General features: G+C 42.7%; 1 protein-coding gene across 1 annotated transcript; it reads left to right on the top strand.

The window, feature by feature from the left end:
- Window positions 1–429: 429 nt before the first annotated feature.
- On the top strand, window positions 430–24,959 carry Sil1 (Sil1 nucleotide exchange factor). Its single transcript, XM_068347894.1, has 8 exons — window positions 430–567; window positions 3,080–3,308; window positions 8,931–9,220; window positions 12,478–12,706; window positions 13,260–13,432; window positions 21,999–22,151; window positions 23,645–23,869; window positions 24,254–24,959. The coding sequence occupies exons 2-8, from the start codon at window positions 3,092–3,094 to the stop codon at window positions 24,470–24,472; spliced, it is 1,506 nt and encodes a 501-aa protein (XP_068203995.1). The 5' UTR covers window positions 430–567; window positions 3,080–3,091; the 3' UTR covers window positions 24,473–24,959.
- Window positions 24,960–25,364: the final 405 nt, after the last annotated feature.

The following is a 25,364-nucleotide window of genomic DNA, read 5'->3' as shown; positions in this document are numbered from 1 at the left end:
TATATATATATATATATATATATATATATATATATATGTATACATACATACATACATACATACATACATACATATATATATATATATATATATATATATATATATATATATATATATATATATATATATATATCATCAATCAAAACTAGAGAGTAAACTTATAGGGCAGTAATTTTTTCAATATAATAATAAAGTTTTTCCAAAACTGTATAGATATGGAGTATTCTTGCAAACATTTAGTGTAAAGTTCAGCTAGTTTTACTACAATGAAATCTCCTCCATCCATTATTAAATCGAGTGTTATGACATTCTCTCTCTCTCTCTCTCTCTCTCTCTCTCTCTCTCTCTCTCTCTCTCTCTCTCTCTCTCTCTCTCTCTCCAAAAGAGGAAGTTAGGGATCTATGAACGCCCCTTTGACATGACGTGGTATTTGATGGTTGGTACACGACATTGAAATCGTTGCATCAGCTCCCCTTATGTATTTAAGATCCCAGAACCAATTGTGTTGAGGTGTTAACCCTGTGTCGTGTAATTTTCATTACTGGAGAGTAAAAGTAATTGACATAAGTAAGTAATTACCATGTAATTACCATTATACGTGTTTTATGAACCATTCTGATAATCGCTTTTTCTCGTCTTTACATAACGTTTAAGTCTGTATTAGCTTAGGTCATATCCTATTATTAATCCATTTTGATTATACTGGGAAAGGTATTTCGATAAATTAATTGACCAAACTTTACAAAAACCCCATAATTCCTTCTTCCATAATCAATTATACGCTGTGTCCACCGTTCTACAAAGTACCCAAAGGACACTAAAGATTTACTGGCACGTTCCCCTAACTTAACTTTGAGTTAAGTTTTTTTTCTTAGCCCTCACATGTTATATCTTTATTTGAGAGCCGTTCCAAGTTATTAAGAAATATCTATGAGCAGTTCCGAGTTAAGAAATATCTATGAGCCGGTCCGAGTTATTAAGAAATATCTATGAGCCGTTCCGAGTTCTTAAGAAATATCTTTGAGCCGTTCCGAGTTATTAAGAAATATCTTTATTTGAGCCGTTCCGAGTTATTAAGAAATATCTTTATTTGAGAGCCGTTCCGAGTTATTAAGATATTCGATTAGCTAGGCCACGGAGTCCTGGGGAGCTTAAATGAGTAGGGATGGCAAAGCTCTTCTATCAAGTAGTGACATGACATCGTAGATTAAGTCATGGGGAACGTAAGGTTTCAGCGTTTAACATTAACAGGACATAGGTACAGATTTACCATACTACTGTTACTACCCTTTATAGATAAGGAGACGGCATCTTAGGCTAGGTTAGAAAGGAGCCTTGGATATCAATGTCATTTTTGAAAAAAACGGTAGTTTTCCCATAGGAAAAAACATTATTTTTTTTATTAGAAAATGTTTCCCTGACCGGAAATATAATAAAACCATATATACGACCGCACACTAACCTTATTTTCTTAGTTGTAGTTGTGTAAAAGACACTGATTGTCAGTACCCAGGCAGGGAGTGTATTCCCCAGACCCCCACTGGTCATCCACTCCCCGATGCTTGTTTATATGGGCATTCCAAGTGTGCCTTAGAATACAAACATCATTTTAGATTTATATTGCAGTAATAGTATGAAAAAAAATGAGCATGTTAATGATGATAATGATATGTCACTATTTAAAAGGTATAAGTTATGTATTTTCCGTAATTAGTTGACATTTACCGTAAAGACCTGAAGTTGTGTCCTGTATTCTTCCAAGTATCATTAATGGTGTATAAATATGAGATTTGTTAGTCCAACTGTCATCTTTGTTTTATTGCTGTTCAATCTTAAATGCCTTGGTATAACGTCACAAGTCTCTCCTGTCTGGCTCTTCATGTGAATTGACTCAAGTTTGTGCAGTAATGAAAAAGGTTACCATAGTGATAAAAAATTTCTAGACATCCTTTTTCAGCTACAGACACTATTCATTATACATTACTGGGAATAATCAAAGTAATGACTATTGTATCGTCGTAGTTGATTTAGCTGCATGACCAACTTACTAGTCATATCCAACCAGGATCCAATTTTTTTCTAAATGTGCTTTGTAATTAGTATGATCACACAAGTCTTCAATGTTTTTCACTTTCATAGATATAAACTTTGCCTTTCATTCTTCCTACTACAACAGATCCATGAGTAAAGTCTAGAGAAGACTCGAGGGTTTTCCCCTAGTAATGAAATCTTACCAATCATCTGACAACTGATTATCTATAGTCCATTTCTTTTATCGAGGCAGATTTGCACCGACTCGCAGCGGTGCCCTTTTAGCTCGGAAAAGTTTCCTGATCGCTGATTGGTTGGACGAGATAATTCTAACCAATCAGCGACCAGGAAACTTTTCCGAGCTAAAAGGGCACCGCTGCGAGTCGGTGCAAATCTGCCTCGATAAAAGAAATGGACTATAGTTTTTGATCAGTACGTATTCTTCAACATAGAGGGGTGTGTATGTGAAACAAAAGTTTGTTTAAACTCTGCATTTGAATTTCCTATTTTATAAATGTCATCATCATCTCTAGTTTATTGCAAGTATTTATAAAATAAAGGTGTGTATCGTAAAGAAGAATATTGGGAGTTGAATGGCAGGACCGGATTAGAAATGAAACTATAAGAGAGATTACTTGAGTGTCATATGTGGATGAGACCATGGTGAGGGGTAGCTGGAGAGGGTTTGGGCATGCTCTTTGCACTCCCCAAGAGAGATTAGTTCACCAAATTTTCAACTGGGCTCCACAAGGCACTAGAAGAGTTGGAAGACCCTGGCCTACATGGCTGAAGACTGTGAAGCTTGAAGTAGGAGATGATGAATGGAGAAGTATTGATTTAGAAGCTCAAGATAGAGATGACTGGCAAAATCTAACCGAGGCCCTTTACGTCAATAGGCGTAGGAGGAGATGACAATGATGCTAAAGCAAATGTTATGTACAGTACTGTGTAGTCTTTATAAACTATGAGACTGTCTTTATTGAATGCTTAGATTTTTAAGTAATAAATTTGAATAGATCATATTAATAGCTATGTGCTTTATTTACAGATATACCCAAATATGAAGTCACCGTTCAGCTGTGTGCTATTAGTGATGCTAGCATCACCAATTTTAAGGGCGGAAGCGCAGGACACCAAAAACCACCAATTAGTCTTTGTAGAAGACGTCGAACCAGATGATGACGAAGCGTTAGTTGAGGAGGAGTTCACCATTGAGAAGCCTGTCAATGTTAATAATGTATTCATACCTACACATGAGTGGCAAACTATAAAACCAGGTGTGTATTATGTGATTGTTTTTTATATATAACCTTCTGTTTTCATTAACATGCATTAACTTGTTTTATCGGAGTCTTACGTTTTGGATATGTTGAGAGATGGAAAGTATGTTGGCGGTAGCCATGTGCCCCTCATGGGAGATTCCATATCTGCTATTATTTTATTAGTAGAGTGGTATAAGATGTAATTTTTATTTACTGAGCATTGATTTCAAGTATTTCCCTGTCATTGTCCATTTTAATCACGGTAAGTGTCAAAGTCCAACAAGGATCAGTGGTTAGACCTTTGCTGTTTATCGTAGTAATGGTGGAGACTACAAGAAGTACATGAATAGCGCTGAGGCCTCCGCTGTTTATCCTAGTGATAGGGAAATCTACAAAGCAGTGCAGGAAGGAGGACCTTTGTGAGCTGCCATGTGCAGATGGCATAGTTTTAATAGCAGAATTTAAAGAAGAGGCAGTGAAAATATTCAAAAGCTAGTAGAGTGTAATAGAACGGAAGGGACTGAATGTCAGTGAGCTGAATAAAGCTAATGTTGAACGTAAAGGAAGCAAAGGATGAATTACAATCGGGAAAGTGGCCCCGTGGTGGTTGTGGAAATGGACTCGGTACATGTGCACCAAATGTAATAGATGGGGTCTCAAGATGTGCTCATGATTAAAAAAAGTTTAATCGAGCAATAGGTTTTTGATATCCAATATCGTCACCCTCATAAACTAACTGCATAAGTCATTTTCTCCACTTGTTGGGAAATAAAAAAGAAAACCTCATTTCCTAATTCTTTATATCATTGTGTTGAACTTCAATTCACAAATTCTTATTCACAAATTCTTCTATTAAGAATTTGTGAATTGAAACTCAAGACAATGATATAAAGAATTAGGAAATGAGAAGGTTTCTTTTTGATTTCCCAACAAGTGGAGAAAATGACTTAGGCAGTTAGTTTATGAGGGTGACGATATGTTTTAATGTGAGGACATGGATAATCCTCATTGGGAAAGACATTCAAAATTGAGAAACCTGTCATGATAAATATCAAGGTCTTAGAATAGGTAGAGTATTTCTGTTACCTTGAAGATACACTTGCCATTTGGTCCATGAGTGCGAATGAAATGGAGAGACATGTCAGAGGGACAGAGACCCAGAGGATAGACCTTGAAATTGCTGAAAGGTTGATAAGTGACGACCTAGAGTTTTCAATGAAAGAGAACTGAGAGAAATCATTTCACGACTTAAACCAGCTCAAGGGAAGTGACAAATGTTTATTATGATGAGTTGGTGCAGGTATTTGCATTTTTGTCTCAAGTGGAGATTCATATTGTAAATCTAATTTTCATTCATGGACTGTACTCAAATACCTCTCTATGTATAAAGTGTGTAGTGTCTGGATAAATGACCCCATAAAATGGTGTTTATATTTTTCATTCATACGAGTGTACTGTAATGGTTTGTAAATTGAAATGAGTATCAAGGTTCCTCTTTGCTTTTATCTTTCTTTGGCAACTATGAGAGTACAGGACATTCCAAGACCATTTTTAAAGATGAAGAATATGTTCTTTAAACTGTATTTTTTCTAGGTATATATTATCCTCACTTCTCATAGTGCAAAGTGTCATATTTTAGGCATTACTATGGCCTATCTCATGTCCCTTCAGTTCCTGTCTGCATTAATTTTGACCACATGCTTTTCATTCTACCTTCTCCTCTTCATAACTGTATAACTTCTTCTATTTCCTCCTTTTTTTCACCACAGAACTAAGAGGATGATATAGGATGGCAAGCCTCTTCGCTTATAAAGCGTGAGAACCTAACAATGTCCGAGCAAGGTAAAGTTTGAACCGTTAATCCTTGCTCGTAGTAGGTTTTATTTTTCTTTGTGGCTGAATTTGAATGGTGGTTTCTTTATTCAATATAGCTTAATTATAGTCAAGACTATGATGAATGTTGAGTGTATTGTTTGCGACATAGTTGTATCTAGTATTTTGTCCTTATTTCCAAGCTTCCTTTAGTTTAATCAAGGCTCACTTATATTTTGTTTGTTGTTGCTACCATTTGTTTGTTGTTATTACTGTGTTATACAACTCCCCCAAGTGTTAGAAGAAAGTTTTTATTTGAAGTTTCATCTTCACTTACCTTTTCAGAGAAAGGGAATATAAGAGATAATACCTGTGTAGAAGGAAACATTGTATAGGTTTGAGAATAAGACATGTGTCATCTAGTAACTGTTTGATTCAAAGTTAGAAGAATTAATGGCTCTAACTTTATTGCTGTCTTCATGAAAAATGAACCATTGTCTTCTGGCAAATTGTACCTGTATTTTGATTCAAGATACTTTATAAGGGCTTAAGAATCAACTTCTCAGACGCAGAGTATTAGAAGGTTTGAACCAAATCTATAATCATTGAAGGGAGAACTACCATAATCTCTTGGGAAAGGTTTTTCACTATAGATTAGAAAGAATGCTTCTAAGGTATCTAGAATTATAATATGTGCTAAGTTAAGGTGAAAGGAGGACTTGCTAGGGAGGGTGAATATTTTAGTGCATCAACTTTGTGTCCTGGCTAGTACAGTGGTAACGTTTGTCTCATGGCCAGTAGAGTGGTAACGTTTGTCTCCTGGCTAGTACAGTGGTAATGTGTTTGCCTAGCATTCGCATGGCTGGACCGTGAGTTTAAGCTGTTTACTGGGGTGACCACTGCTGTGGTTGGGCACCACAGTGGAGGGTTGGCCTTGCCCGACTGACATTCTGGTGAGCATCTATTCTGATGAAACTAGAGCCGAGACCATACACCTTTAACCTTTACCCCACATTGACGTAGTTGTCTCCTCTCTCACCTGAAGACTGGATGTCTTCTGTTCCCTGGGGTCCTGGACTCTGGCTTGGCCCAGGATGTCATGATCCATGACTTTTCACGATAAAGAAAAAGTCGTAAAGAAATTCAGAACGTTGCAGGATCCAAGACTGACCGAGATCCGAAAGGTCGTAAAAAATTTCAGAATGTTGCTGAATGCCAGGATGACTCTCATAGTTCTATGATAACCTCAGAGAAATGGTTTCCAAACCTATGACTCAGCTGAGTAAATGAAGGACTCCAAGTTTCCTAAATCCTTTAGGTTGTGGATTATTTCCTCGAAGTAGGCGTCCACAATTTTCCTATACTAGTATCAATAGGCAGTTTATTTTACTTGAAGAGGAACATCGGCAACTAGAACCTCTCTAGATTGTACTATCAAGTTCTTCCACTTTTTGAGTTATGCTAAGATTGGTATCTGTGTGAAGACATACAGATCTAAATTTATCCAATTAGCCAGATATAAAGGATTGTTTCAAATACTTTATGATTGACGCACCACCTACCTTTAGGAAAATATTCTTAAAACCTAGAAGTAATGTTTAAGTATATATCTTGTCCCCTTTAAACATAGAGAGTTATCATTTAAAACTCTTTTCCTAATGGTCCTTGCTCTGGCTATAGGGGTCAGTGAGTTGCAGAGATTCTTTTGCAGCATCATTTACATTCAGAGAAAAAAAGAAAAACACAAAACTAGAGGTATAAAGAGGCATGCATCCTAACCTGGCCAAATGTATATTAGGTACGGATGCTTCTGCCCTGTATGGGCTTCAAGGCTTATTTGAATTAAACCTTACAGTTTAGGAACTAAGAAAGGAACCTTTACATCTCTATAAGAAATGGTCTTTGATAGGTGAAGTATTATAGATGAAGCTTTGCTACCTTTCATGAAGGTTCCCATGATACAAGAGTTGTTACTATTAACCCTTTTACCCCCAAAGGACGTACTGGTACGTTTTACAAAGCCCCCATGGACGTACCGGCACGTCCTTGCAAAACACTGCTATTGACATTTTTTTTTGCATATTTTTGATAATTTTTTGAGAAACTTCAGGCATTTTCCAAGAGAATGAGACCAACCTGACCTCTCTGTGACAAAAATTAAGGCTGTTAGAGCAATTTAAAAAAAATATACTGCAAAATGTGCTGGGTAAAAAATAACCCCTTGGGGGTTAAGGGTTGGAAAGTTCCAAATAGCCTGGGGGTAAAAGGGTTAATTCTTTTAAAGACCTTTAGAATAAGTGTGTTTGCTGCTTTTAATTTTGAGTCAAAGGGAGAGTTTCCACTTTTATTACCTTATAGTCCCTTATTATTCCTGGTAATGAGCTTTGCGGAACATAAAGGTACACATTGGTGTATGTTACAGATGTAGCTTTGCATCTTTTAAAGTATTTTATTTACTTGCCAACCCATCCTTTCCTTGTGTGGCAAAGCTCTACGAACAGGGATTATAATTTTCACTAGTAAGCCTCAGTCGTAATCTTAACCCTTTTACCCCCAAAGGACGTACTGGTACGTTTCACAAAAGCCATCCCTTTACCCCCATGGACGTACCGGTATGTCCTTGCAAATAAATGCTATAAAATTTTTTTTTTCATATTTTTGATAATTTTTTTTTAAAAATTCAGGCATTTTCCAAGAGAATGAGACCAACCTGACCTCTCTATGACAAAAATTAAGGCTGTTAGAGCAATTTAAAAAAAATATACTGCAAAATGTGCTGGGAAAAAATAACCCCTTGGCGGTTAAGGGTTGGAAATTTCCAAAGAGCCTGGGGGTAAAAGGGTTAAATATACAGTACACATGATAATACTGTCACGGTTAAAACATGTCGCACTTCTGCTTTTTATTGCCAAAACTGGTGCTAGAAGCTTGTGAAAATTGAATACCGGGTTTTAGATAAGTATGGAAATAATAAATTCTAGTATGAAATTTTTTTTTTTTCAACTCGTTAATATAATACCCTACAAAGGTTAATTATATGTACTGTATATCAGAAAGTCCTAGGTTCCTATATTCCATTTCTTTTAGCGAGGCAGATTTGCACCGACTCGCAACGGTGCCCTTTTAGCTCGGAAAAGTTTCCTGATCGCTGATTGGTTAGAATTATCTTGTCCAACCAATCAGCGATCAGGAAAGTTTTCCGAGCTAAAAGGGCACCGCTGCGAGTCGGTGCAAATGTGCCTCGTTGAAAAAAATAGACTATAGAAGCTGTTTGTAAGTTGAATTGTTTATAAGTAAATTTTTGTTAAATTTTGAACTGGGGTAGGTTTCACCTAACTCGCATGCTATGATTTTCAGCTGCAAAAGTCAACAAATAGTCTCATTTCATATTAAAAATGTCATCTTGCTTACTGCATCAAATTATACATACGACACCTCGCAGTAACGGGAGATTTTGAGGAGGGAGAAGTCTTATTGGAAAGGGATCTCTGGTAGTGGTATCACTCGGCCCAGTTTTAATACCGACACCCTTTAGGGGTGAGCGAGCTGGATATATTCCTAGCATTCCATGCAACTTTTTTCTCTGGTATATTTAGCAGTATTTATACCTTAGAAATGGTGCTTTAAGGAGCATTTCTCGGAGCGACACAGGTTCCTCGCCCAGAAATAGATTTTTCCTTCATCAAAATCCCTTTATTATGGTATTTCATTATGAACTTTTGATACATTATCTGAAAATTATGATTTCAGTTGGATGTATTTGTATCTCTGAATGTTTGTAAGTTTACTTGAAATTTATGTGCTTAATATAGTTTTTTCTTTTAGATCACACCGTCCTTCCTGGCCTTCACATCCGTATGAATCTTCAGACGGGGCTGAAAGAGGCCAAACTCATAGATGGAGATGATGGCACAAATTATTTCAAAGCTCTGGAGAAATTCAGGAAAACTGGACACACCGGGATCGGAAAAGCGGTCGTACCATCGTCCAACGTAGAATCGGCGGACGATTCGCCTGGCGGAAACCCCAGAGATGTCGAGAGAGAAGAGATGCTGAGAGAAAATATTATGGAAGCTCTTAAGAATATTAAAAGTGAAGATGGCAAATCTCCTGAGGTAGGTTTATTGTTTGATTCCCTCTCGGCTGGATGGTTGGACTAAATTTACAAAATACTGTTTCTTCAGATTTTGCACGATCACAAACTATTTCTATATTAAACCCCCCTTTTCCCTCCTTTTTTTTTTTTTTTTTTTTTAATGGGATCTAAAGTTACATGCATTTTTAGAAATAGTGGCCTCATTAGTGGCAAGTGAGATAACCCAATTTGGGGCTATGCGCTTGAATATAATTTGGGGCTATGCGCTTGAATATGTACTTCGTGTTTAAAGGCTGCTCATGAATGGCAGAGGCCAGGGACGGTGACATTGCCCTATCGAGCAGGACAATGTCCTAGAGACTGACCATATATACATGTGATCAGTGCCCAAGCCCCCTCTCCAACCAAGCTAGTAATAAGGAGGGCCAGGTAATGGCTGCTGATAACTAATTAGATATACCTATAGGCTCCCCCCAAACCCCCCCATCCTTAGCTCACAAGGATAGTGAGGCTGCAGAGACCAAAGAAACTAAGAAGTTTGAGTGGGAGTGGGACTCGAACCCCAGTCTGGCATTCACCAGTCAGGGATGTTCTCACATCGGCCACCATAACCCCATGTATATGGTTCAAAAGCTCCTTTGTAGCATCCCATAGGCCCCAGCTGCATTTCTATGCCTCTCAAGTCTCATGTTTCCTTCTGTAAAACATACAGAAGAATGCTGAAGCAGTCAAGTAAAATGTGAATGATGTGAGCCTGAACTTTGAACCAAATAGTGGGTAGAGTATTCATACAACCACACCACATTCACTCATTATATCTTTTGAATAAGGAGAGAGGGAGGGAGATATCGAGTCTGATTGGGGAATATTCTTATTTTAAATTCCTTCTTCATTAATTACAAAGTATGATGGGCAGCAGTAAGGATATAGATGTCATACTGTTTATCCAAGGTAGGCTATTAATCAGTAAATAGTAAAGTACTATACTTATTGTAAGTCGTCATAAACATTATCTATGTTTTAATGTCGGGTTATCCCTTTACTTAGTCAGTTGTCTCCATTCAGATTTTCAGAACTCCCATCAGGCCTAGATCTTAATCTACCTCCCTCTTCCATGTCTCCTGGACCTTCTTACAGGTCTTAGTTCTGCTACCTGTTTACGTATTGCACTCCTGACACCTTACAGGTCTTTAGTTCTGCTACCTGTTTATGTATTGCTCTTCTGACACCTTCTTACAGGTCTTCAGTTCTGCTACTTGTTTATGTATTGCTCTACTGACACCTTACAGGTCTTAGTTCTGCTACCTGTTTATGTATTGCTCTTCTCTGACCCCTTCTTACAGGTCTTAGTTCTACTACCTGTTTATGTATTGCTCTACTGACACCTTACAGGTCTTAGTTCTGCTACCTGTTTATGTATTGCTCTTCTGACACCTTCTTACAGGTCTTAGTTCTGCTACCTGTTTATGTATTGCTCTTCTGACACCTTCTTACAGGTCTTAGTTCTGCTACCTGTTTACATATTGCGCTTCTGACACCTTCTTACAGGTCTTTAGTCCTGCTACCTGTTTATGTATTGCTCTTCTGACACCTTCTTACAGGTCTTAATTCTTCTACCTGTTTATGTATTGCTTTTCTCTGACACCTTCTTACAGGTCTTAGTTTTGCTACCTGTTTATGTATTGCTCTTCTCTGACACCTTCTTACAGGTCTTAGTTCTGGTACCTGTTTATGTATTGCTCTTCTCTGACACCTTCTTACAGGTCTTAGTTCTGCTACCTGTTTACGTATTGCACTTCTGACACCTTCTTACAAGTCTTAGTTCTGCTACCTGTTTATGTATTGCTCTTCTGACCCCTTCTTACAGGTCGTAGTTCTGCTACCTGTTTATGTACAGTATTGCTCTTCTGACACCTTCTTACAGGTCTTCAGTTCTGCTACCTGTTTATGTATTGCTCTTCTCTGACACCTCACAGGTCTTTAGTTCTGCTACCTGTTTATGTATTGCTCTTCTGACGCCTTACAGGTCTTTAGTTCTGCTACCTGTTTATATATTGCTCTTCTGACAAATTATCCCTCATACCTTTTTACCACATATCCAAACTATCTTATCTATCATAGTCTCCGTGTATCCAGTCCATCTCTATCCTCTTAACACCACAATTTTCCCATTTTCTTTGGCTGTGATTCTTGAAATTCTATGGTCACATCTGAGATACATGTAGTCATAAGAAATTATTTAGAGAAAGATTGCTTATGATACATAAATGGAAAGGGAAGAGAATATAAAGAGAAAGTGGGTAGTTTGTAGCGCTACGGCCAAGCGTCCTAATTTGCTTATTATCGCTCCGACTGTTTTCTTGTATAGAATAAAAACGTTTGGAAATGGTCTACGGATCTTAAATATGTTGTGTAAGGGGGGGTCCGGGGGGGCGCAGCCCCCCTGGGTAAGGACACGGCTTTTAGCATAGGTTAGGTGGGTTTTTTAAGTTAGCTTCTCCCGTCGTACTCGTAGGTATGGAAACTGTTGTGTAAGGGGGGGGGGGGGGGGGGGGTCCGGGGGGGCGAAGCTCCCCTGGGTAAGGATACGGCTTTTAGCATAGGTTAGGTGGGTTTTTTAAGTTAGCTTCTCCCGCCAAAATCGTTTTTAGAACGACGGCCACAGTTAAGAATATTCCCGTTTTCTACGGGATCTGGCCGTCACCCTACAAAGGCTCCGAGAAAGTTTCTGAGTTTGAAGAATGAGGAGGTGGCTGTAATTGATCTAGAAGTTATTTGACACAAAGTGATAGTCTAGTTGGCAGGTTCGAAATTCCATTAGTAAATTACCGTCACCAAGTTGTGAAATGATCTTCCTAATCGGGTTGTTGAATCAGTAGAACTTCAAACGTTCAAAGTTGGAGCGAATGTTTTTATGTTGACCAGGCTGACATGAGTCTTTTTATAGTTTATATATGACATATCTGTTTTTGACGTTGTTAATAGTTTATATGGGACATATCTGTTTTGACATTGTTACTGTTTTTAGAATGATTTATTGTTAATTTATTCTCATCATTTATTTATTTCCTTATTTCCTTTCCTCACTGGGCTATTTTTCCCTATTGGAGCCCTTGGGCTTTTAGCATCTTGCTTTTCCAACTAGGGTTATAGCTTGGCTAGTAATAATAATAATAATAATAATAATAATAATAATAATAATAATCTGTATTTTTTTTATATTTTCTGACTAAATAGGAAGAATATTAGATATTCAAAAGAAAATTTGCATTGCAGGAGTTGAGTTTGGAGGCAGCCGAGGCAAAGAAAAAGTTCCGTTCTTACGAAGATCTGAAGAAAGATTTCAGCGAAATCAATCTTGTCATGGAAACGGATAGCGAGATTTTAACGAAAGTCATCAGTCAGTACCAGACGTCGGATTCAGACGACCAGAAAGCCACTCTTCTCGAAGATTTAGAATATCTCGTTCACCAGTTTGATAATGCTATCACATTTGCCGATATGGGTGAGTTTCTTTGTTTGCTATTTTACACGGTTGTATATCTTAAGTTCCAATACAAACTGTTACCGCAATTATATCGGTCCCATTGAAGAAGTTTCTATTTTTCGCACCACTATCTCATGTTAACCCTTTTACCCCCAAAGGACGTACTGGTACGTTTCACAAAACTCATCCCTTTACCCCCATGGACGTACTGGTACGTTCTTGCAAAAAATTGCTATTTAAATTTTTTTTTGCATATTTTTGATAATTTTTTGAGAAACTTAAGGCATTTTCCAAGAGAATGAGACCAACCTGACCTCTCTATGACAAAAATTAAGGCTGTTTGAGCAATTTAAAAAAAATATATTGCAAAATGTGTTTGAAAAAAATAACCCCTGGGGGTTAAGGGTTGGAAATTTCCAAATAGCCTGGGGGTAAAAGGGTTAAGTTCCAATACAAACTGTAACCGCAATTATATCAGTCCGGTTGAAGAAGTTTTTATTTTTCGTACCACTATCTCATGTTAAAAACTTCTTTTATATGAATAGAATATTCAATTTTATCTTGATTGCAGGAGGACTCGAAAGTATAGTTAAACCAGCTCTTAACTCGTCGAGCAGTACGGTCAAGCAGGGAGCTCTTCACCTTCTAGGTTCAGCCGTACAGAGCAATCCAAAAGTCCAGATCGCTGCTTTAGAAGCCGGTCTATTGCAGACGCTTATTAGAGCCGTAACCCAGGATCCAAAGGTGGGTAGTTTTGACAATGCGAGAGCCTGTGTTCCACATGAGGAACTGAACTGAACTGGTAATTTGTTCCGTAACCGAAATACAAACCACGCTATTTACAAAGGGTTATTACTTTTAGCGCAGCTGAAATGGCGAGCCATTAGAATTTAACGAGGGTGTATTACCCCCGCGCTAGTTAGCGGGGGGGTAGGGGAGTGGTAGCTAGCTACCCCTCCTCCCCCTCACACACAGGTGAATACTCACTTTCACTTTTGGCTCGGACTGTGACAGACGTCTCTGTCTTGGTCCTCGCTTGGCAGCCATTGTCTGTTTTGTCTTTACTTAATCGCTTACTTTTCTTTTACTCAATATATATGTAAACATGTTTTCATGTTTGTATATATATTTGAGTATAGAAATAAGTAAGTTTCCTTTTCAGATGTGTGTGTGTAGTGTACGATATCTACGTGGAGGCCTCGGCAGTTAGGCCACCACGGCCTAATTTTATGGGTTGCGATCGAGTTTGACTTCGGTCTTTCTCTCTCTCTCTCTCTTGAGGTCGTTCACCCTTTTACTATGTTTTACTACGCCCTTGTAGCTTCCTTCCCGTGTGGGTGGGGTTGCTACGCCGTACATTTTGTCTCAATTAGTTTATGAATCTAATTGTAGTTGTTAATTTTTCAGCTTGTAGAACGATTCCTTTCGGGGTTTTCGTTTTTTCTTTAGTGTTCATTCATTTTTAAATTACATAATTACATAGTTACATAATTATAATTGTTATAATTCTGTTTTGGTTACAGCTCTCCTTCCGCGAGTGTAAGTGGTTGTGAGGGCACGTGCCTGTTGTGTAATTCTTGTTCCCTTTCCTCGGGATTCCTCTTCGGAGCCTTCCCGGGGGAATGAATGTGTACTAATATTATTTGTTTTATTTTTTTACAGTTACCGATCTAGTTCGTTTCTGTAATATAGCAACGGTGTGAGCTGTCTGGTTGAGTCCTGGGGATTCGGCTGTTGCTGCCTCCCCCCTTGTATTGTCGTCAGGGGCGTGTCTCCTTCTACTGGTAGTACTCCCGTGTCGACGGACAGCTCTCCAGTTCATTTTAGAACAGTCAGGAGGCTTGCCTCCTTGGGCGGATAACTTTCCTTCCGAGGGAAGTTTTTTCCTGTCCAGGCTTGAGCTTTTCCTCTTTTGGGGGGTTCTTCTCTTGCCTTTTTTTCGTGCGACTATGCTCTTGGTGCTGAGCGGTCGCACCTGCAGTTTCGCTCAAGGGGCTGGGCAACTGCAGGAGCTCCTCTTCGGAGGATTGCCCCTTTTAGGTCACTGGCTGACCAGTCTCTTCCACGAAGTGTTTCTCTTTCGTTCGCGAGAGAGTACACTCATAGAGACTCCTCTTCGGAGGTTTCTTCTGTTGCTGTTGCTGTTGGCCTCCCTCGCCGTAAGGCCCTCCGTCCGCCTCGTCGTAAGGGCCTCTCATCTCCCTATAAGGGTGCTTGAGGCGCCTTTTTGAATCTCCGTTTGCAGCCTACAACTTCTTTTTCTCGATCTTCCGTCTTGGTGCAGATGGACAGCAGTCTAATCTCGTCTTCCGACGGGCAACGGTCTTCCCGACGGACAACGGTCTTCCCGACGGACAGCGGTCTTCCGACGGACATCAGTCTCCCGGCGGACAACGATCCCTTCGGGGCAAAGGGTTGCCCCCACGGGGGTTCTTCCCTTGCGTGTCAGGGTTTCCCTGCGCGCCCTTCTGTTCGTCAGCGCTCTCCTGTTCGTCAGCGCTTTCAAGATGATCTTCCCTGCGGTTCCTGTTACGTGCCCTGTGCGCCCACGTTCGCCCTCGCGATCTAGAACTTCGGTTCAGGTCGGGGTCAAGGACTCTTCTTCTTTGCGCAGGCTTCCACGCGTAGCCTTCTGCTCGTCAGCGATCATCAGCTCGTCAGCGATCATCAGCTCGCCAGCGATCGTCAGCTCGTCAGCGATCATCAGCTCGCCAGCGATCTCCGGATCGCCCACGTGTGTTACAGCTGGCACGCCAACGTTCTCCAACACTTCTGAAGGAACATGGTTCGCCAGCTACTAGCTCAACTGCGGATGCTGATCGCCATCGCGCGACCCTCAACTGCAGATGCTGATCGCCATCGCGCGACCCTCAACTGCGGATGCTGATCGCCATCGCGCGCTGATCGCCATCGCGCGACCCTCAACTGCGGATGCTGATCGCCATCGCGCGACCCTCAACTGCGGATGCTGATCGCCATCGCGCGACCCTCAACTGCGGATGCTGATCGCCATCGCGCGACCCTCAACTACGGATGCTGATCGCCATCGCGCGACCCTCATTTACCTGCGCATGCTGCTCGCCATCGCACAACCCTGAACGATTGCCCGCTTACGCATGCTGCTCCTCATCGCACCACCCTGAACGATCGCCCTCCTGCAGATGCTGATCACCATCGCACCCTTTCACGCGATCATTCACCTGCGCATGCTGCTCGCCATCGCACAACCCTGAACGATTGCCCGCTTACGCATGCTGCTCCTCATCGCACAACCCTGAACGATCGCCCTCCTGCAGATGCTGATCACCATCGCACCCTTTCACGCGATCATTCACCTGCGCATGCTGCTCGCCATCGCACAACCCTGAACGATTGCCCGCTTACGCATGCTGCTCCTCATCGCACCACCCTGAACGATCGCCCTCCTGCAGATGCTGATCACCATCGCACCCTTTCACGCGATCATTCACCTGCGCATGCTGCTCGCCATCGCACAACCCTGCACGATTGCCCGCTTACGCATGCTGCTCCTCATCGCACAACCCTGAACGCTCGCCCTCTTGCGGATGCTGATCACCATCGCACCCTATCACGCGATCATTCACCTACACATGCTGCTCGCCATCGCTTACCGCCAGCGATCTTCTTCACCTACGCGGCAGCACGATCCCTCGCCGTCACGCCCATTCGCCTGCGCGCCCGCGCGATCGCTCGCCTGCGCGCCCGCGCGATCGCTCGCCTGCGCGCCCGCGCGATCGCTCGCCTGCGCGCCCGCGCGATCGCTCGCCTGCGCGCCCGCGCGATCGCTCGCCTGCGCGCCCGCGCGATCGCTCGCCTGCGCGCCCGCGCGATCGCTCGCCTGCGCGCCCGCGCGACCACTCGCCTGCGCGCCCGCGCGACCACTCGCCTGTGCGCCCGCGCGACCATTCGCCTTTGCGCGACCGTTCGCCCTCGCGCGACCATAGTTCGCGGCGAATTCCACAGCCGGTGGTAGCAGCAGGGACGCGTGCTCCTAGGCGGCACTCGGGATCACCTCCATCCAAGCACAGGTTGGTAGTGCAGGACGAAGACAGGTCAGTACAGCATTCTTCCCACCTTCTTTTCAGGCAGGAACCGTCGTGTCCTCTCCAAAGGATCGCCCGATCCCTTTCACCTTAGCGAGGATTTCGGACTCTGTGTCCTTGGAGCAGCAGACATGGTTTGATCCGCTGGCACGGGCGTTAATGAGGGTTATGAAACCAGCACTCACCGGCCAGGGTAACAAACCAGCGGCTGTCTCTCCTACGCTGAAGAGAAAGAGAGGAGTGGACTTCGTGGTGACTTCCCCCAGGGCGAAGTTGGTTCCCAAGAGGTCGGTCTCGAGGGTCCCCTCTCCTGCACGAGTACTCTCTCCTTCTCCCGCCCTGGAAGGATTTTTTGGCGGGGGGGCTTTCCGTTGAAGATTTCTCCATCGGACAAGGGGTGACTGCTTACCTCTTCCTCTGGGAGCTTACCAGGTTCTTTCCCTCCTCGGTTACGGCCCGAGGTTTGGTTCAAGGAAGCTACAGGAAGATCAAGGGTACTTTCCTCCTCTCGAGCTCAGGCACCTTGGCCTTTCGTCGTTAAGTATCTACTTGCGGACAAGCTCGATGTTGTACCATCTGGACGCACTGACTGAAGGCTTCCTTCGGGTGTCTCATCTGTGGAGGTCAACGACCTCAGACACCCTTCCATCCTTGAGAAGAGTTTTGTCTTTGCCCAAGGACAGAGACTTGACCATCTGCTGTGCGGAGTAAATCGACTTCCGGTTTCACTCCTCCAAGGCGCTTTCTTCCAGACTCTGCAGGGCTCCAGCTCCCTTTTCTTTCAACCACGTCGGCCTAAGTTATCGGCTACGACAACTGGGACAAGGTGTCCAATTGCAGTTTCCTCCTGTCAGGAACAGATGGCACGGGAGACTCCCCCGGGGGGGCATAGTCCTAAAAGGAGTTCACGAACTCTAGGATTGCAGGTTTTTTCGCTGGGAGGATGCTTAAGGTTACTCATCCGAATGACAGCTTCCCGATGCCCATTCCCGCACAATCTCTGTGAGTAGCCAAGGATATCGCGCCTGCCGTCTCTGTCAGCGAATTCAGGGTCTCTGAACCTCTATGCCATAGCATCAGCAGAGTTGCCCGGTTGGGCAGAATGATCCATACCTTAGGCGAAGGTCTTCCTTAGGATCATCGACGGCTTCACCCCCGGCCCCCTCAGTCGATCCTTTCTTGTAAGGAAGGATCTGAGAGGGGATGTCCATAGTCGACCTCTCAGCCCTGATCAAGTTTGTCGAACAAACTTCGGCCAGCGTAGACCAGCAGAATCGATCAGACTGGTAACGAGGCGACAGGACTCCTTTAACCCTGGATCGGAAGGACGGGTACTTTCAGTTTCCATTCCATCCATCTTCCAGGGTGCTCGTCGAATTCAGCCTAAACTGCAAGTATTCCTGCTTATGATGCAGTGTGGCTATCCCGCCGTGGCATAGCAGGTTTGTTTCCCCAGAGAACTCTCCCTGCCTTCCTCTTGGCCGCTCAGGTGCAGACTTCCGCCTCCTCTGCTGTTTGGAGGGCTGGTCAACTCCGGTAGGCTCGGGTTTCGACCTTCTTCAGCGCCGGGAAAAGCTTCCGAATGCTGCCCATGAGTGTGGGCTCATGGTATTTTGCTTGGAGCCTTCTCTTCCTCTGCCTCAACATCTGGAGTATCTGGCCATGATATTGAGTCAACCGCCTTACCACGTTGGAAACCCCGCTTCTCGTCCGTCCAGCGAGGTTAAGCAACGTCGGTACTTGGATGGGTGACCACCTGGGGACGCCAGATTCTGTTACCACATCCTCCGAGCCTTCCTTTCGGTTGACTGTGGCAAGACTGAGGAGAGTCGCAGTACCTGTTCTCAGTCAAGCAGAGTTTTCAGCCCTACCTTGGAACGTTTCCTAGTTCTTCTTTCCTCATTGACCCGTTTATAGTCCGAACGGTCGCCTCAGGATAAGTTCCATGTGGGGCGATCCAAGTTCCGGTGGCTTCAGGCAATGTTTAACCGGACTCCCTGGCCCTATGGGACCAGCGGAACTATTAAACCTGCAATGGGTGTTGACCTATGGAGCCTCTTGATGGTAGTGGATATTCTCGTCCTTTCCCCACATTCTTGATGCGGTTCTCGGACTCGTCAAAGGAAAGGGGGGGGGGGGCATGTTCCGGTCCAGGCCTATGGTCAAGACCTGAAGGATACCTCTCCATCATTCAGGTAGGCTTAAGGGCCTTAGTCTGGCCCCTCTTCAGATCCTACCGCTCCTGCCAAGTCGCCCCGTTGCGTGTCGACTTCATGCTAACCAGCAGGGGACGCATTTTCACACCTTCACATCTTGCAGTAGAGATACCGGGATGATTGAGATTCTCTCAATTCCACCATCGGCTCTCTCATTCCAGGCAGGGGAATGTTTCTCTCAGACTATCCGAGCAGAGCCTCATAGAGAGAGTGTACCTAGGGGTCTTTGACCTTGGGTAACCAGCAAGTGCTGGTCTGGGGGACCTGATCGCGACAGCTTGGAACCTCAAGCTTCCGCTAGTTTTCCCCCCAGTCTCAGACCCCGAGACTCTGGCAAGATGCATTCCGGTGATGGTGGGACAACTTCGACGCCTGCGTCTTCCCTCCTTTTTGTCTGCGGACAATGGGTCTCAACAAAACCAGGTTGTCTGTCAACCTTTCAATGGGAGAGCTCCACTGGGACTATGCGCAGAACGGTTTCTGGACCCTCTGCTTCCCCTGACGGAACTCCCGGGAGAGCTTCTCCCACGGCGCAGACTACTCAAGCAACCACACTGCGACATCTCTCCCGAACCGGGGCGTCGCTTCGGCTTCATGCCTGGAGACACTACGCTTCCTCCTCTAGAAGAGACAACCCGCTACAGTCGCGGTACGGAGGTCGCGTCATCTGCGATAGTCATCCACAGGGGTCTCCCAGGCAAAGTGAAGAGTCTAAGGTGGTTGGTGCCGTGGGAGATATACCTCTTCCCGTGAGGCCTCTTCTCCAGCAATAACGGTCTTATTGCCTTTCGGCGGGAGGAAACTCCTTTCCGCTCTTGGCAATGAAGCCTGTCGCTCAGCCTTTCCCTGACCTTCAGGCTTAAAGGAATAACTTTTTCCTGCCCGCTGGATCTATCCTCGCTCATGCGAAGCTACGATCGTCCCTGCCCTAGTCGGAGGAAGACCTCCAACTTGGAGCATGGCTCGGACTTTTAGTCCTTTAAGAGATCTTCTCAAGACCCTTTTACGACAGGCCTCGGATTGTATTCCGCCTTGGGTCTTCTGCTCACTCTGGCCACGGCCAGTGTGTAAGCAATCTTCTTGGTCTCTTACTACTCCCCCCCCTTTCTAAGGAAGAGGGGAAGGCAACATTCAGGCTCGCTCCTGAGTTGTTGGCTAGACTCAGAATCTGAGGGTCCCGACCCTTCGGTCCGATTCATTCAAGATTTTGAGTCTCCATTCTGTGTCTGATGTCCCAAGACCTTCTCTTTCTTGCCAGTACAGGAATCGAGAGGTTAGCGCTGGGAACAGCTGCAGTTTGGCCTCAGTTGCAGCCGATTTGGGAACACAAGGAGGACATGGGGGGAGAGTCACCAGTATACCTCTTCAGCCCGGACTCAAGGACATTCATCTCGACCTGTCTTCAGACCCTCCCCCGTCACGTCGCCCTACAGCACGATGTTGGATACATCGCAACGTCCCTCGCCTTCGAGTAATACTACTCTGTGACGCAGGTGCTACAAGCTGGAGTCTGGAAGCGTCTGATGACCTTCGCAGCCCGCTTCCTGCAGGGCGTGACCCACAGGAGTCTCGATACGTTTTCTATCGCTCTGTGGTGGCTACACAACAGCTGGTCTAACCTCAGGCTCCTTTTTGGACAGGTAGCAGAAGGTTGAGGGCATTGTTATCAGGTTTTAGTCTGCATGAACGAAAGAAGTATGTCTGGCCCTTACTTCTTTCTTCATCATCCCCTCTACGGGGAAGCAGCATCCTGGTCTCTGCATAGCTGACCTCGAACCTCTGCAGGTAAACCATGCTTCCTTGTGTTCCGAGTATTGAGTCAATACTGTCGCGTCCCCCATACCCTGACGAGGTGGTATTGGGAACGTCCTAACCCAGAGTTCCTTCTGGAACTCCAGGTCAACTGCCTAAGACGGGTCACACTTCTTCCTTCACACACAAGCTTACGTAGGCCACATGGTTCCTTGCGGTGCAAGGAACTTGTGAGGTGCAGGGACTCCTTTTCTCGAGTGCGACTCACTCGGATTCTGAGTCCCCGGGTAAAGCCAAAGCCAGTATGGCTGGGGACTTTCCACCCTTCCTAAGGGATAAGTCACCCTTTGTAAATAGCGTGGTTTGTATTTCGGTTACGGAACAAATGACAAATTCGAAGATAATTTGTATTTTTCCTAACCATACAAACCTTAGCTATTTACACATATTTGCCCGCCAGCCCTGTCCCCCAAGACAAGTCCTACCTCTAAGTGAAAGTGAGTATTCACCTGTGTGTGAGGGGGAGGAGGGGTAGCTAGCTACCACTCCCCTACCCCCCCGCTAACTAGCGCGGGGGTAATACACCCTCGTTAAATTCTAATGGCTCGCCATTTCAGCTGCGCTAAAAGTAATAACCCTTTGTAAATAGCTAAGGTTTGTATGGTTAGGAAAAATACAAATTATCTTCGAATTTGTCATTTTGTGTTCCAAAAATCTAGTGTGTATTTTGTCAACCTTTTCCATAAGGTAATAACGTTAGGCTGGGAGGAACGTAGAGAGTAGAGGTCCCCTTTTTGTTTTTGTTTCATTTGTTGATGTCGGCTACCCCCCAAAATTGGGGGAAGTGCCTTGGTATATGTATGTATGTATGTAATAACGTTATTTTAAAAACCTACAAGACATTGCTCTCAAGCAGTATGAAATCAATCTATTATAAATTTGCATTATTTAATTCCAGTTGTTAAATTAAAAAAAAAAAGGTTTACCTGCCATAGTTGAACACGTTTATCTGACAGTTCTGCATTTTATTATAAATATGTAGTTGTCTTAATAAATGCCTTAAAGTTACCTTTGATAGGAATTCACATGACGTACAGCTGGCTCTCTGTATCCAAAGGCATAAGCTCCCTGATTATGTCCTCTTCCCCCCTGCTAACTTGTCTTATTTTACTGCATGCAAACAAATTAGGATGTATAAGGCCAGACTGCAGTTAATTTATTAATAATAATTTTTTTCCATTACAATACATATTACATTCCGTTTTGTGTAACTTTCAGGACGGTGTCTCTCGCAAAGCAATCTACGCCCTTTCGTGTCTTGTCCGAGGGTTTCCTTACGGGCAACAAGTTCTTGTGCAGCATGGCGGGTTAGAGGTTCTGAGGAAAGTCTTTGACCATAAAGACTGGCAGAGCATACCACTTCAACTCAAGGTTTGTGAAGTTTTAGATCCAATGTATATATTTCCAATTTTTTTGTTAGTTGATCTGTTATATCTTAGTTGTTAAATAAGGAAATCACTTGGGAAACACAAGGGAAAGGAGTGAACACACGAGAACACAAGGGAATTGCACAGAGATACCACGCGGTAACCACGTGGGACACACGAGTCGGGACACAAAGGGTCGCAAGAGAATGAGAGCGGCGTGATGGTATCACAACGCGACCAGAGAACTTACTGACGAGCGAGACCCAAGCTAACGCCGACCTAGCTCAGGACTACCCTCAGGGCACGTTCTCCTTACTCCTGGGTTAGTCCCCCACAGAAAACGGAAGTAGGGTAGACTACACAAAACTCGGGTCGGTTGAGAGGAGATTCCAGGTAACTCCTAAGAAAGTAGTTCTCGGTAAGTATGTTAGGAAAAATAAAAATTACTTAAAATTTTTTATAGTTCCAATTTTTTTGTTAGTTGATCTGTTATATCTTAGTTGTTCTTATTATATTATTTGTTTGCTTTTTTTGTATGACTTGGCTACATGGGGCCTTGTTTGATGATTACTATAAACAAATCCCTCTAGGGTGCCAGCTTCTAAGGTTCTTGAATTTCCTTGAGAGTGCATGATATTCACTGATCCTTTTTGAGACAGTACCTTGAGGTGCATATGAAAGACAATTACTTCTCTTTCGTCTGATAGACAAAAGATTGTAGTGTTTGAAACATTAAAAAAATATAAATGTAGCTTCGTGTGTGAGTGGTTGTTTTGTGTTGACTGGTAGAAAAAGCTACACTAATCCATTAATTTACTATTGAATGATGTACTTTTCAAGGTGAGAAATGTTCTGGGATAATGTTTCTTGACATTTTTACATTTTCCATGCACAAAAACTTGATAAATAAAAAATATCATTATCGAAATAATGTCTAGTTTCTAATGGCTTCTTAAATGATCCTCAAATAACATGTAATAATCTCGTGTAACTATCCTCCTTGGGAAGCTCTTAGTCAGGACTCACGAGGTGGGGTGCAGGAATAAATAAATTTTCTAGTGTTAACATTGAAAGAGAAATATACAGACTGAATTATTATTATTATTATTATTATTATTATTATTATTATTAATAGCTAAGCCAAAGCCAAAACCCTAGTTGGAAAAGCAGTATACTATGAGCCCAAGGTCTCCAACATGGAAATATAGTCCAGTGTTGAAAAGAATTAAGGAAATAAATAAACTAGGAGAAGTAATGAACAATTAAAATAACATATTTTGAGAACAGTAACAACATTAAAATAAACTATAGAGGCTGACAAGAGTTCCACTGATTCAACTGCCGGATTAGGAAGATCATTCTACAACTTGGTCACAGCTGGGTAAAAAACTTTTAGAATACTGTAAAGGCATGACTATTTGAATTAACAGCATATCTATTACACCCTGTACATTAACACAAATAGGATGGTATTCTAATGTGAGTTTTGATTCACAGATTGTCTCTCTTCTTCACGACCTATTGGTGGAGAGGGCCGAAGCTGAGGGGGAACGTTTAGAGCAGCTGAATCGCCTCGACTTCAGCGAGCAGCTTGCCATAGGAGGCTGGTGCCCGGCTGTGTCCTCGCTCTTAACGGCGGCCTCGTTTGACCGACGGGATCGTCGTTATGACATGGGAGCTGCGTTGAGAAACGAGATGCCTCTACGACCTGATCACGATACGGTAATGCTTGTTGATTTTGATGACTTATTTTATTATATAGCAGTGATTGATAAGGCTATAAAAAGGAATTTTTTTTTTTAAGTGACTGGTAATAAGGATAAGTTTGCTTGGCATTATTAAGGATCATCAAAAGAGGGAAAAGTAAATAGTATGGTTTTCATACTTTTGTGGTTTGTCAGTTTGGTAAGGTTTTTGTGCACATGGTACATTCTTTTGTCTACAGTCACTGGATATGAAAGATTAGTATGGATTCGTATAAAAAATTATTAAAACGTGTTTATGGCTTTTCCTTGTTCAGGTACCAATCATTTTAATTACTTGTAGTTATTTTTAGCTTTAATATGAATTAAGCAATGTTCATACTGTTCATATTGAATGTTGCAGGTGGACAAAGTTGTGTCGGCAATGGACAGCATGGTGGAGGTTTGCCGCTATCATTTCAACGAAGCTCTGCCTCTTCTGAGACACCTCGCCAATACCTACGACGATCTGGCTTACAAAGAGCAGTTTCAGGACGACGACGGGGGATACGGCCTCTTCAAAGGTTTGGCCGAAATGATTCAGAAACTCATAAAGAATATTAATGTGAAGGCAGAGTTATGAGTTTATGAAACACTTCCACTGGCTTCTGCACATATAAACTTTTAAAACGAATTGTTATTCTAATTAAAATAATTCACAAAGATGCACTATAAACACTATCTTTACTCTTGTGCATTGATAACTGTGCTTCCAATACTAGCTCATCATATGGTGGTTCTTGAATTTATCAGCACTACTCCGCTGTTGATCATTGTTTTTTATCACATTTAAAAGTACTGGTCCGCTACAAAATTGATTTTGATAAGAATGAACAGCATAGGATTTTAATTTCTAAGATCAAAGTTTCCAGTAAATATGTACAGGAGTCAGGCATTTCCACTGTATGGCCCATCTGGTGTTGTGCGTTAAACTTAACCCTTTTACCCCCAGGCTCTTTGGAAATTTCCAACCCTTAACCTCCAAGGGGTTATTTTTTCCCCAGCACATTTTGCAGCATATATTTTTTTAATTGCTCTAACAGCCTTAATTTTTGTCATAGAGAGGTCAGGTTGGTCTCATTCTCTTGGAAAATACCTGAATTTTCAAAAAAAAATTATCAAAAATATGAAAAAAAAATTTTTTACCATTTTTTGCAAGGACGTACCGGTACGTCCATGGGGGTAAAGGGATGAGTTTTGTGAATCGTACTAGTACGTCCTTTGGGGGTAAAAGAGTTAAAAGTACTGGTCCGCTACAAAATTGATTTTGATAAGAATGAACAGCGTATGATTTTAATCTCAAGATCATATTTCTAGTAAATATGTACAGGAGTCAGGCATTTCTACTGTATGGCAGATTCCTATCCGATGTTGTGCGTCAAACTTGTAAGTTGCTCTCAGCAGTTGGATGTGCTGGTAATAGACAAACTTGTTACAATTGAATTGTTCTGGGAGGAAAGATTGATAACTCCATA

This window comes from Palaemon carinicauda, chromosome 24 (genome assembly GCF_036898095.1).
Source record: "Palaemon carinicauda isolate YSFRI2023 chromosome 24, ASM3689809v2, whole genome shotgun sequence".
Taxonomy (NCBI): Eukaryota; Metazoa; Arthropoda; class Malacostraca; order Decapoda; family Palaemonidae; genus Palaemon; species Palaemon carinicauda.
Note: the sequence above shows the minus strand (reverse complement) of the source record. Positions and strands in the feature narration are given on the sequence as shown.

What these genes read in the sequence shown, in the direction of transcription:
- Sil1 (XM_068347894.1), top strand. Translation starts at nt 3,092, where the DNA reads ATGAAGTCACCGTTCAGCTGTGTGCTATTAGTGATGCTAGCATCACCA. An exon ending in GTGGCAAACTATAAAACCAG is followed by an intron (nt 3,309 to 8,930) that starts GTGTGTATTATG and finishes TTTTTCTTTTAG; the next exon opens with ATCACACCGTCCTTCCTGGC. An exon ending in TATCACATTTGCCGATATGG is followed by an intron (nt 12,707 to 13,259) that starts GTGAGTTTCTTT and finishes TCTTGATTGCAG; the next exon opens with GAGGACTCGAAAGTATAGTT.